This window comes from Cervus canadensis, chromosome 8, assembly GCF_019320065.1.
Source record: "Cervus canadensis isolate Bull #8, Minnesota chromosome 8, ASM1932006v1, whole genome shotgun sequence".
Lineage (NCBI taxonomy): Eukaryota > Metazoa > Chordata > Mammalia > Artiodactyla > Cervidae > Cervus > Cervus canadensis.
In genome coordinates this window covers 68,245,924-68,260,083 of record NC_057393.1, presented here as the reverse complement: position 1 = coordinate 68,260,083, position 14,160 = coordinate 68,245,924, and the positions used below count along the sequence as shown (strand labels likewise).

At 39.0% G+C, this 14,160-nt stretch overlaps 1 protein-coding gene across 1 annotated transcript in view; it reads left to right on the top strand.

The window, feature by feature from the left end:
* The window catches only part of LOC122446480 (kinesin family binding protein), a 59,353-nt gene extending 46,605 nt beyond the window's left edge, over positions 1–12,748 (top strand). Inside the window, exons 6-7 of the mRNA XM_043476758.1 lie at positions 6,953–7,068; positions 11,319–12,748. Of these exons, the coding sequence (XP_043332693.1) occupies positions 6,953–7,068; positions 11,319–12,194 (992 nt within the window). The 3' untranslated portion in view covers positions 12,195–12,748. The remainder of the gene's footprint in view (positions 1–6,952; positions 7,069–11,318) is intronic.
* Positions 12,749–14,160: the final 1,412 nt, after the last annotated feature.

The following is a 14,160-nucleotide window of genomic DNA, read 5'->3' as shown; positions in this document are numbered from 1 at the left end:
GCTTGTATATTTTTGAGATTAATCCTTTGTCTGTTTCTTCATTTGCTATTATTTTCTCCCAATCTGGGGGCTGTCTTTTCACCTTACTTATAGTTTCCTTTGTAGTGCAAAAGCTTTTAAGTTTCATTAGGTCCCATTTGTTTATTTTTGCTTTTATTTCCAATATTCTGGGAGGTGGGTCATAGAGGATCCTGCTGTGATTTATGTCGGAGAGTGTTTTGCCTATGTTCTCCTCTAGGAGTTTTATAGTTTCTGGTCTTACATTTAGATCTTTAATCCGTTTTGAGTTTATTTTTGTGTATGGTGTTAGAAAGTGTTCTAGTTTACTTCTTTTACAAGTGGTTGACCAGTTTTCCCAGCACCACTTGTTAAAGAGGTTGTCTTTTTTCCATTGTATATTCCTTGCCTCCTTTGTCAAAGATACACTGTTTAGATTCTCTTCCCAGGAGCTACGCTGGTGGCTCAGATGGCAAAGATTCTTTTCCCATATAGGTCATTACAGATTATTGAGAAGAGTTCCCTGTGGTTTACAGTAGGTCCTTATTAGTTATGTTTTATATATAGTAATGTGTATATGTCAGTCCCAACCTCCCAGTTTATCCCTCCCTGCCCTGCTTTCCTTCCTGGTATTCATAAGTTTGTTTTCTACATTTGGGACTTTATTTCTATTTTATGAATAGGTTAATTTGTCCCATTTTTTTAAGGTTTCATATATAAGTGATATCATACGCTATTTGTCTTTCTCTGACTTGACTTCACTCAAATCTTTAGGTCCATCCATGTTGCTGCAAATGGTGTTATTTCATTCCCTTTTTTTTTTTAAATGGCTGAGCAATAATCCATTGTATATATGTACCAGATCTTTGTACATTCTTCTGTTTATGGACATTTAGGTTGCTTCCATTTCCTGGGTATTGAAAATAGTGCTGCAGTGAATATTGGGGTGCATATATCATTTTGAATTACGGTTTTCTTTGGATATATGCCCAGGAGTGGGATTGCTAGATCATAGGGTAGTTCTGTTTTTAGTTTCCTAAGGATTTTCCATACTGCTCTCCATAGTGGCTGTACCAAATTACTTTCCTGCCAACAATGTGGGAGGGTTCCTTTTTCTCTACACCCTCTCCAGCATTTGTTATTAGTAGACTTTTTGATGATGGCCATTCTGACTGGTGTGGGGCGATACCTCATTTCTCTAATAAGTAATGATGTTGAGCATTTTTTCATATGCCTCTTGGCTATCTAAATGTCTTTGGAGAAATGTCTATTCAGGTCTTCTGCCCATTTTTTGATTAGGTTGTTTTGTTATTGAACCATGTGTGAGCTATTTGTAAATTTTGGAGATTAATCCGTTGTCCATCATATCATTGACAAATATTTTCTCCCATTCTTTGGCTTGTCTTTTCAATGGAGCATTACTCAGCGATTAAATAGAATGAAATAATGCTGTTTGTAGCAACATGGGTGGACCTGAAGATTATCATACTAAGTGAAATAAGACAGAAAAAAACAAATATCATGTGATATCACTTATAAGTGGAATCTGAAAAAGTAAAGAAGTTCATTTGTATCATCAAGCGAGAAACAGACTCCCCAACTTTTAGAATAAATTTATGGTTGCCAGGGGGGAAAATTGGGAGAAGGGTTAGATTGGGAATTTGGGATTGTCATGTACACACTGCTGTATTTAAAATAGGTTACCTGAAAGGACCTACTGTATAGCACAGGGAACTCTGCTCAGTATGCTGTAATAACCTAAATGGAAAAAGAATTTGAAAAATGATACATGTGTAACTGAATTACTCTGCTGTATGCTAACATAACATTGTTAATTATCATATTAAAAAACAAAGCAGTAATATGCCCAATAGGACCTCTGAGCACATTTTAGTAAGGTATCAGTCCAGTAACTTTTGGTTCCAGACCTTAAGGAAGTCAGTTACTCAGATCCATAAGCTATAATCCATAAGCTATGATTATGGATCATAGGAAAGATCAAGGGCTTCATATCTTTGAATTGGCCTACTTGCTACAATCTACTTATAACCCCAAGATTACTACTTGAGGCACGTCTGTGGTCATTTGCAGAGCGCCAGAGGGTGTGAGACACTTGAGGTGCACATTACCAGCTGCCGAAGTTGAACAAGGCAACGCTCTGCCTTCTCATTTCAAGCCCTCACGCTATAAGCAAGTATCCTTTTTGTGGTCTATTTCGTTCCACATTTTTCAGATTGTTCTGCATTTTGTTGTTTAAAATGGCCCCCATGTGTAGTGCTGAGGTGGTGTCTAGTGTTCGTAAGCACATGAAGGCTGTGGTGCACCTTCTGGAGAAGATACGGTGTAAGATCAGCTTCATTCAGGCACAGGCGACAGTGCCGTTGGCTGTGTGTTCATTGTTAATGAGTCAGGTTACACATGAAATAAGGTGTCTTTAACAGAAATGTGTGTAACATAAGATTATATATTGATCAGTTGATGAAAATATTGTGTCCAGAAGCTCATTAGAACCTAACTCTGTGTTTCCCCTAGGCGTGATGTTTTAGCATTCCCTAATTTATTATTCACGGTGACTTTATAGAACATAACTACCATAAATGATGAGAATCAGCTGTATATTGTTTCCTTAGAATCCAGGTAGAAAAGTTTTACTGTTGGGATTAAAAATTACCTTTTCTGTAGAACCAAACATTCATATGAAGGAGATGATCCAGCTGATCAGTGACTTACATCACTGCTGGGAGATGAGCAACTTGCTTCTCTCCATGTAGAGCCACTGACCTGATCTCTGCTCTCTGGAATTGGCTGGGCAGCTTTGCAACCTTGGGAAGGCTCAGGACAGATAAAAATCAAACCTCCAGGTTTGGGAACAAGTTTTCCCAAACTTGTTCTGAACAACAGGCTGAACATCATGATAATGGGCGTTGGTTTCTAACAAGATACTTAAAATACCTAAAGTATGTGTTGTTACTAGGGGAGAAAATGGTTTTTTGGAAAGTGAAAAGTAAATCTTAGCTATTACAATGGTATGCAGAAAGATAGAGACAAAGAAAAGGAAAGAGAAAAAGAAGAAATCTTGCCATTTTTGACAACATGAATGGACCTTAGGGCATCATACTATGTGAAATCAGAAAACAGCACACCCTGTATGATTTCACTTATATGTGGAATCCAAGAAAACAAAACCCAAAAATCTCCTAGGTACAGAGAACACATTAGTGGTTGCCAGAGGTGGGTGTGGATGAATGTGTGAAGGGGGTCATAAAATTAATAAGTCATGGGGATGTAAGGGACAGCATGGTGTGTGTTATAATATATTGATTGCATATTTGAAATGTGCTAACAGAGTAGATCTTAAAAGTTCTCATCCTAAGAAAAAACATTTAACTATGTGTAGTGACAGATTCTAGCTAGACTTACTGTTGTGATCATTTTACAGTATTTAAAAATGTCAAGTCATTATGTTGTACACCTGGAACTAATATAATGTTATATGTCAGTTATCTTAGTTTAAAAACTGTGTTAGTCATCTAACAAGTTTTATAGTAAAGTAACAATGTATCATTAAGGATCAGAAGAATACAGAGGCTGAGTTAGAGGATTGTACATTATGAAATTAAATTTTTTTTCTCTTATTACATTCAATCATTGATTGAAGTCTAAAAGGCATTTCTCAAAAAAAAAAAAAAAAAGAAATAGTTAATGAGAACTAAACCTCCAGTGAGATGTTTTGTTTTTACTCTTCTAAGTAGAAAGCTAAAACATTGGCGATGTTCGATGTTTTTAAAATAACTTGATTGAGCAGCTTTATATGTTGTTAGAGTGTTGAAAATAATTTGGCAGTGTGTATCAAGAGCATTTTAAATGGTGTAAACTCTGGCCTAGTAAGTTTCACATCTAGGAATCTAAAGGAAATAATTGAAAATCCAGACAAATCTGTGCACACAGATCTTCCTGTTTAGAGTTGTTTGTAGTAGAGGAATTAGAAACAGTGGCCAGTATTAGAAGAATGACTAAAGTATAGAAATATACATTGTACATGATGCTATACTTAAAAATGACATTAAAGAGTTGATGATAATAAGTATGTTGTGTTAGTTGCTCAGTTATGTCCGACTCTTTGTGATCGCATAGACTGTAACCCACCAGGCTCTTCTGTCCATGGAATTCTCCAGGCAAGATTCCTGGAATGGGTTGCCATTTCCTGCTCCAGGGTATCTTCCCGATCCAGGGATCGAACCTGGATCTCCCGCTTTGGGAGCAGATTCTTTACCATCTGAGCCATCAGGGAAGACCTCATTTTATTACATTTCACTGAATGAAAAAAAAGAAAATGTTTTGTGGCAACTCTGGAGCAATTGATCAATACTGTTCTTTTAACAGCATTTGCTCAATTCATGTCTCTGTCACATTTTGGTAATGCCTATATTTCACACTTTTTCATTGTTATTTGTTATGATGGTCTGTGATCAATGATATTTTACTGTTGAAATTGTTTTGGGGTGCCACTAACTGTGTCCATATAAGATGGTAAAGTTAATTGGTAAATGTGTTCTGATTGCTCCACTGACTGGCCATTGTCTGTGTCTCCCTCCCTCTCCTTGGACGGCTCTATTTCCTGAAGACACAGCATTATTAAAATTAGATCAGTTAATAACCCTACAGATCTAATTTTAATAATGCTGTGTCTTGAAGTGAAAGGAAGAGTTGCATATCTCACACTTTAAGCTAAAAGCTAGAAATGATTAAGCTTAGTGAGGAACACGTCAAAATGGGCCAGAAGAACTCTTGTGCAAGTTAACCAAGTTATGAACGCAAAGAAAAAGTTGCTGAAGGATGTTAAAAGTGCTACTCCAGTGAACACACGAATGATAAGAAAGCAAAACAGCCTTCCTGCTGATAATGGGGAAAGTTTTAGTGGTCTGGATAGAAGGTAAAACCAGCCACAACATTCCCTTAAGCCAAAGGCTAATCCAGAGCAAGGCCCTAATTTTCTTCAATTCTTTGGAGGCTGAGAGAGGTGAGGAAGCTACAGAAGAAAAGTTTGCAGTTGAGATTTAAGGAAGGAAGCCGTCTCCATAACATAAAAGGGTAAGGTAAAGTCGCGAGTTACCCAGAAGATCTTGCTAAGATCATTAATGAAGGTGGCTACACTATACAGACTTTCAGTGTGGCTGAAACAGCCTTCTGTTGGAAGAAGAGGCCATCTAGGACTTTTCATAGCTGGAGAGAAGTCAGTGCCTGGCTTTAAAGGACAAGCTGCTGACTCTCTTGTTTGGGGCTAGTGCAGCTGGTGATTTTAACATTCTGAAAATCCTAGGGTCCTTAAAAATTATGCTGATTATGTTTTATGCTAGTTATGCTACCTGTGCTCTGTAAATGGAACAACAAAACCTGGATGACAACACATGGTTTACTAAAAATTTAAGCTCATCGTTGAGACCTACTGTTCAAAAAAAAGAAATTCCTTTCAAAGTATTATTGCTCACTGACAGTCTACCTGGGTCATCCAAGAGCTCTTATGGAGATGTACTTACGATTAATGTTTGCTAACACAACATTCATTCTGTAACCCATAGATCAAGGAGTCATTTCGACTTTCAAGTCTTACTATTTGAAGAAAAAAATCATGAGGCTATCACTGTCGTAGATGTGACTCCTCTGATATATCTGGGCAAAGTAAATTGAAAATCTGCTGGAAAGGATTCACCATTCTAGATGTGATTAAGAAGATTTGTAATTCATGGGAAGAGGTCAAAATATCAACATTGACAGCTGTTTGGAAGAAGTTGACCAGACCCTCAGGGATGATTTTGAGGGTTGCAAGACTTCAGTGGAGGAAGTAACTGCAGATACAGTAGAAATAGCATGAGAACTAAAATTAAAAGTTGAACCTAGGGGACTTCCCTGGTGGTCCAGTGGCTAATATTCTATGCTCTCAATGCAGGGGACCAACATTTGATCCCTTGTCAGGTAATTAGATTCTACATGCCACAACTAAAGCTCTCATGTGTCACAACTAAGACCCAGTGCAGCTGAATAAATAGGTAAATAAATATTTTAAAAATGTTGAACCTGAAGGTTTGTCTGAGTTGCTGTAATCTCATGCTAAATTTTGAGAGCTGAAGACTTGATTCTTAGGGATGAGCAAAGAAAGTGGTTTCTTGAGATGGTATCTACTTCAGGTGAAGATACTGTGAAAATTGTTGGAATGACAACAGAGGAGTTAGAATATTACATAAACTTGATAAAGTAGTGCAAGGATTTGAGAGGATTGACTAATTTTTGAGAGAAGTTCTACTGTGGGTAAAATGCTATCAAACAGCATTGCATGCTACAGAAGACATTGTTCCTGAAAGAAAGAGTCCATCAGTGCAGCAAACTTCTCTCTTATTTTAAGGAAGTGCCATAGCCTCCCTACCCCAGCCTTCAGTAACCAGTGCCCTGATCAGTCAGCAGCCATCAGCGATGAGGCAAGACCCTCTTAACTAGCAAAAAAGATTATGACTCTCTGAAGCCTTAAATGATGTTTAGCTTTTTTTTTTTTTAGCAATAAAGTATTTTTTAATGAAAATGTGTACATTTTTAAGACAATGCTATTGCACACTTAATAGACTACACTGTAGCGCAAACCTAACTTTTATAAGTCACAGAAAACCAAAAATTCACAAGACTCATTTTATTGCAGTGATCTGGAACCAATCCTGCAATATATGAGGTGCTTGTACGCAAAATTTAAGATATGTGGTGACCTTAGTTTTTACCTGTAGGTAATACTAAAGAAAAAAACTAGAAAGAAGCTCTGGGTGGTAGGAATTTTGGGTGTGTTTCTTCCCACTGCTTCAGTTAGGACTTGTTATTTTTATAATCAAGAGTGATATAAAGAAGAATGGCGTACATAATGAAAATTACAGTTGTGACCATTGGCTTACACAAGTCACGTTGTACCTTTTAGCTACGGAAGCTGAAGGAGATGTGCCAGAGCTTTATCACCAAAGAAAAGGGGAAATAGCAAGATGCTGGATCAAGTACTGTTTGACTCTCATGCAGAATGCCCAACTTTCCATGCAGGTAATACAGTCAAAAGTGATCTTTTCTGTCTTAAACAGCAGGATGTAACTAAAAGCTTAAAATGGGAAGTATGCTCATTGGACTCACTGCATGTGTATTATTCATGGCATGCAGAAGGCTTATTTCTTGCTTTCCCTGTCTCAGCCTGTTCAAATCTTACTCATCCATTAAGGCTGTCTCAAACAGCACCTCTTCCTTCAAGACTTGCCACTGGATAGAGCATAAGCCCCACCAGAGGGGAGTCTTCATCATATTCATACTATGTACCTACTGATCTCTAGACATAACAGGTGTTCAAAAACTATTGAATGTGTATACGATTCTTAAACCCTACAAATCTCTTCTCCCTCCTTTAAGAACCCTTCCTAAGTCACTTGACTTACTCATATTCTTATCTTATTCCTTTACCTCTTCTTAGACTGTGAGCAACCTGATGGCAGGAAATCTTACTAATCTTCATATACTTTAGACAGTAAATATACATATTGATAAAAATATAAGTATAAATGTATCTGGAAACAGCCCTGCTAGTTTGTGGCTGTGTCTCCATGGCAGTTAACTTCTCTGTGTCTCAGTTTCCTCACAAGTAAGATGGAGATAATAATAGTGAGTTAAAAAAGGTCTCCGAAAAGTGTCCAAGAGGTAACTAAGTCCTCAATCAATGTTAACTATCATTGTTGATACCGTTATTACTAATCCATACTTAATGGATTCTAGTTCCTAATCAGAGCCCTGGTGGCTCAGACGGTAAAGAATCTGCTTGCAATGCAGGAGACCCAGGTTCGATCCCTGGGTCAGGAAGATTCCCCTGGAGAAGGGAATGGCAACCCATTCCAGTATTCTTGTCTAGAGAATTCCATGGACAGAGAAGCCTGGAGGGCTACAGTCCCTGGGGTCACAAAGAGTCAGACACGGCTGAGACACTAACACTTCAGAGGAAAATAAATTATTTGGATGCATATTCTAAAGTACATCGGAGACTTTCCTGGAGGAGTTGTTATGCCTCTTTTCTGTTTACATGCATTAAAGTATAACCATTTTTACTAGTAAATATAGAACCTTTTGAAACTACTATACAAAATAAAAGCAAACAAACCACAAAACCCCAGAAACAGGAGTGTTTCAAAGGTGAGAGCACTTTGGAGGTAGAGGGTAAAGATGAGGCATATTTGGAAAAAGAAGGAAGTGGGGAGAAGAACTAGGGAGTTTTATGTCTAGAGAAATTGCAGCCCAGAAAATCTGTCAGCGTTCTTCCTCTCAGAAAGCAGTCTAAAAAGTGTGTAAATAAATACACCGCCAGCAAGCATGGTCAGTAAACAAGATTTAGAGACTTAGGCCTGCATTTGAAGTAATTGTGTCAAGCAAAGCGCCCTGTGGTTTACTCTTACCATTCCTTTAGTCCATGCTTTCCAGACTGGGCACTGGAATTTACCACCTGCTTGTTTTAAACTCAAATAGTGACCACGCTACTAAATTACTTAGATTTCTTTTAATCTGGCTTTGTTACCTTAGCTTCATCCTTTGATCATCTGCTTACCTGAAAAGCCTTCTTTAATTCAAGTTTAATAACATCTACAATTTAAGTATTTATTTCTGACAGGTTTATAGTAGTCATTGTACTATGATGAACAAAAACAGACCTGGTTTTTATGTCATACGAAAGTGCAACTTTAGTTAAGTTCCACAAAGGAGAGACACAAGATATAAGAAGTCACGATGAGAGGAAGTAACATCTGAAGGAAGCTCTGGGAATGCATAGGAATTTCTAGACTGGAGAAGAAGCACAGCATTCCAAGGAGCTGAAGCGGCTGTTGAAAAGTTCTGTGGTGTGGGGAGCACGGTGGTGGAAATGATGGAGCAAGGCCTGTGAGGCTGGAGCAGAGAGAGCGTGTGTGATAGAAGACCGACTTAGAAAGGGGCTGGAACATTCTGGGTCTTCCATAACTGGAAGCCTTGGTTGGGGGCGGGAGGGTTTGGACTGATCACTTAGGTGGCAGAATGGAGGATTGAGGGAAAGCAGGCGTGGACGAGGAGGATTGCTTAGATCACTGGAACGGTGGGGGTGAGATGTGAAGGGAGCTTGGGCTAGGACAGTGGAGGAAGAGATGGTGGAAAAGAGTGGGTGCAAGAGGTTATTTAGGGGGCAAGACAGAAAGGATTTGATGATAGATAAGAAGTGTGGGCTAAGAGAGGAGAGAGACATCAAGGATGATTCTCCTGCATCAGCTGGCTGTCCAGCTCGAGGGAGTGACCTTCACTAAAATAAGAGAATAGGAACCTGTTTGCAGAAGAGGGAGAGTTCCATTGTGGACATATTGAGGATGAGGGGTCTTAGTCTTCTGAGAGGAGGAGGAGGTGTGTACGGGGCTTTAGTTATGGGTCTGGAGCCTAATAAGAGCCTGGTGTATCTGAAGATTTGTGGGTCCTCCTCCTGAGGATGGCAGTTGCAACCATGGGCACAGATGGAGACACCTGTGTAGAGCCGTGCTGTGCAGTAGAAGTAGGGAACCAGCTACATTCGTCACTTTCAGTTGTCTAGCGGCTACACTGACTGAGTGCTAAGTCGCTTTAGTCGTGTCCAACTCTTTGTTACCCCATGAACTATAGCCTGCCAGGCTCCTCTGTCCTTGGGATTTTCCAGGCAAGAACACTGGAGTAGGTTGCCATGCCCTGCTCCAGGGGATCTTCCTGACCCAGGGAGTGAACCCGTGCCTCTTATGTCTCCTGCATTGGCAAGTGAGGTCTTTACCACTAGCACTATCTGGGAAGTGGCTACATTAGACAAAGAAGAAAGCAAGTGAAATGAATTTTAACTTGTATTTCTTCCACCTAGAATATATAAAGAAATACTCATTTCCATTTGTCATTAATACTAAAAAGTTGTTGCACTGTTTTATAATCTGTACTAAATCTTGGAAATTGGGTGTATATTATTTTACCCCGATCACATCTCAGTTTGGACAATTCAAATGCTCCGTCGTCATCCGAGCATAGCATGTGACTCTGTTCTGAACAATGCAGATCTAGAGAGAGGACCTCAGATGAAGAGAAGAACTGGCCTTGGGGCTGACCACTGGTTATCTGATGTTTAATTTTATCATACAGGAAGAAGAGAATGAACTGACTATTTTTCAGCCATCTTAGTTCCTTCCTCTTTTTTTTTGCCCCAGGAGGTAGGGGAGATAACTTTAACTATGATGGTAGATTTAACACTGTCTTTATTTTAGTATCTTTGAGAGACCTAGAGCATTTCTCTGTAGTATATTTTATTAAATAACTTAGCATAAACATCATGCTGTTAATCTTAATGGAATTTCTTTGCAATATTTTTAAGGCTGATTTCAGCCTTACTCTAATGTTAAAATATCAATACTAACAATGTATTACATGTATATAATATTTCATAGCTCTTACAGTTTTCATATGCATTTATGTTATCTGAAGGAGTAACTATAAATGAGTTAGTTCCCCCAAGAGGAAAGTAATAAACAGTTTAGTTGTGTTATTTACTTTTTTCCTAGTTTCTTTCATTTTTAATTACTTGGAATATAACTAGAAAGAAGTCAGGATTTCCTGGTGGTCTAGACTTCACACTCCCAATGCAGGAGCCCTTGGCTCTATCCCTGGGTCAGGGAACTAGATCCCAAATGCCTGCAAGTAAGAATTTGCTTGCCACAAACTAAAAAATCCCACATTCCACAGTTAAGGAGCTGGATCAGTCAAATTAAAAAAAAAAGTAGATAAATATTAAAAAAAAACTAAGAGCTTTAAAAAGATGTGGGTTTCCCTGGTGGCTCAGATGATAAAGAATCTGCCTGCAATGTGGGAGATCTTGGTTCGATCCCTGGGTTGAGAACATCTCCTGGAGAAGGGAATGGCAACCCACTCTAGTAATCTTGCCTGGGAAATTCCATGGACAGAGGAGCCTAGCGGGCTACAGTCGGTACAGTCACAAAGAGTTGGACACAACTGAGCGACTAAAAGATGTGATTGTAATACCTCCCTCCCCCAGGCTGGGAGGTAAGAGGGTTTTCTTGTCTTGTGTGTTAGTTGCTCAGTTGTGTCCGACTCTTTGCAGCCCCGTGGACTGTCGCCTGCCAGGCTCCTCTGCCCATGGATTTCTCCAGGCAAGAATACTGGAGTGGGTAGCCATTCCCTTCTCCAGGGGATCTTAAATTTGCTTTAGTACTGACAGCAGGAGACAAGTCAGTGCCTGTCTTCCTTAACCATAATTTATTTTTTTCTTTCAGGACAACATAGGAGAGCTTGATCTTGATAAACAATCTGAACTTAGAGCTTTAAGAAAAAAAGAACTAGATGAGGAAGAAAGAGTTAGGAAAAAAGCTGTGCAGTTTGGAACCGGTGAGCTGTGTGATGCCATCTCTGCAGTGGAAGAGAAAGTGAGCTATCTGAGACCTTTAGATTTTGAAGAAGCCAGAGAGCTTTTTTTAACAGGCCAGCACTATGTCTTTGAGGCAAAAGAGTTCTTTCAGATTGATGGTTATGTCACTGACCATATTGAAGTTGTCCAAGACCACAGTGCTCTGTTTAAAGTGCTTGCATTCTTTGAAACTGACATGGAAAGACGGTGCAAGATGCATAAACGCAGAATAGCTATGCTAGAGCCCCTGATGGTGGACCTCAATCCACAGTATTACCTGTTGGTCAACAGACAGATTCAGTTTGAAATTGCACATGCTTACTATGATATGATGGATCTGAAGGTTGCCATAGCTGACAAGCTGAGGGATCCTGATTCACACATTGTGAAAAAAATCAATAATCTGAATAAGTCAGCACTGAAGTACTATCAGCTCTTCCTAGACTCTCTAAGAGACCCAAATAAAGTCTTTCCTGAGCATATAGGGGAAGATGTTCTTCGCCCTGCCATGTTAGCTAAGTTTCGAGTTGCCCGCCTCTATGGCAAAATCATCACTGCAGATCCCAAGAAAGAGCTAGAAAATTTGGCAACATCATTGGAACATTACAAATTTATTGTTGATTACTGTGAGAAGCACCCTGAAGCTGCCCAGGAAATAGAAGTTGAGCTAGAGCTTAGCAAAGAGATGGTAAGTCTTCTTCCAACAAAAATGGAGCGATTCAGAACCAAGATGGCCCTGACTTAATGATCCTTGTTTCTAATGACAAGATGTGCAATATTGAGATTTTTTTCCTCCTTAAACAGACCCAGTTCCATTGTGATGTTTCACTTAATAGCCAGGTGAGTGCTGTTTGAGCTTGAGATACAGTCAGACCAATTGAGTCTTTGCTAGGGCCTTAATCAGCATAATTAATAATTTATACCTAATTATGTAAATACATTGCCTTGTTAAAGTGACATGTGATTGGTATTTTAGATTGCTCATTTCCTATTTAAATATATGCCTTTCCTGCCTCATTTTCTAAAAGTAGGTTTTTTGTTGGCTAATATTTACTTGATGGATTTGTTAAGGGAAAAAAATGCTGGTTAATATACCTGGGGGGCAAGCTGTTACTGTATTAAAATTGAAAAAGTAACTTCTTGTAGTTATTCTTCCCAAAATATTTACTTTCCTAAAAAAAATAGTTTCCTTTCTGAGATATTAAAAAACTGAGTTATGTTGTAAAATATTGTAGTATGTTTCATTATAGAGAAAAAAAGGCCTTGTTGGAAATATAATAAATTGACTTGTTTCACTAACAAAAGCTTCCATTTATTCTTTTGTCTTCTTGTTTGGTTTATTTTTTTTTCATTTATTTTTAAAATTTATTTATTTATTTATTTCACTTTACAATATTGTATCAGTTTTGCCATACATTCACGTGAATCCTCCATGGGTGTACATGTGTTCCCTGCCCTGAACCCCCCTCCCACCTCCCTCCCCATTAAGAATTGGTTTATTTTTGATACGTCAAAAGTATTACCTTATTTGAAGCCAGAGAAGAATATTTCTTTGGTAATGTTGTACAGAGAGAACACATAAAATCTTACTGAGTATCCTTACTGAAATACTACCATGTACCAGAAAAGTTCTACTGGATTCAGTTTCTCAGAGGATCCTAGTATACTGCTGCTGCTGCTAAGTCGCTTCAGTCGTGTCCGACTCTGTGCAAACCCATAGACGGCAGCCCACGAGGCTCCCCCGTCCCTGGGATTCTCCAGACAACAACACTGGAGTGGGTTGCCATTGCCTTCTCCAATGCATGAAAGTGAAAATCGAAAGTGAAGTCGCTCAGTCGTGTCTGACTCTTAGCAACCCCATGGACTGCAGCCTACCAGGCTCCTCCGTCCGTGGGATTCTCCAGGCAAGAGTACTGGAGTGGGGTGCCATTGCCTTCTCCACCTAGTATACTGGTGAACCTTAAAGCATTGTTGAAAAAAGATCTGTACATAATAACATTGTTAATATGTTATTTTAAGTAGGTGCAGAATTGAAATGGAGCTCCTCTTCAGATAGTGCAAATATCAAGATCAGTTGTAAAATTTGATACAGAGAATAGCACTGTATGTTAACCTAGTCCTAAGCTTTCTGAAGCCAAGCCTAAGATTCTGTAATGTTTATTTATGTGTGATAAATACCTTGCTTTTCCTTTGAGGTCAGTTTGCCAGAGGGAGGCGGGGGTGTGGATCTTTGAATGTAACAGCATTGTGTGATTCACTGAATATTTAATGCTTATTAAATATCTCCTGTGGGTCAGGCACTGTTCTTGCTTTTCTGAGCTTAGAGGATACAATAATGAAGAAGATCAACAAGGTCCTATTCTCATGGAGCAAGTAAATAGAGAAGCAAGAAGATTTCAGGTCATGAATGCTGTTAAGAAAGAAACCAGAGGGACTTCCTAGTGGCCCAGTGGGTAAGACTCCCTGCTTCCACTGCAGAGGGCCCAGGTTTGATCCCTTGGTCAGGGAACTAGATCCCACATTCTGTAACCAGAGATCCTGTATGCTGCAACTGAAAGAGCATGCATGCCACAGCTAAGACCAGTGCAGCCACATAAAATAAGTATTTTTTTAAAAAGGAACCAGAATGCTAGATTGACATTAAATGGGAAGTGGAGCTAGTTTAGTGAAAGTGACCTGAAAGGCTGCTGAAAAGGTGGGCAGTGACACTG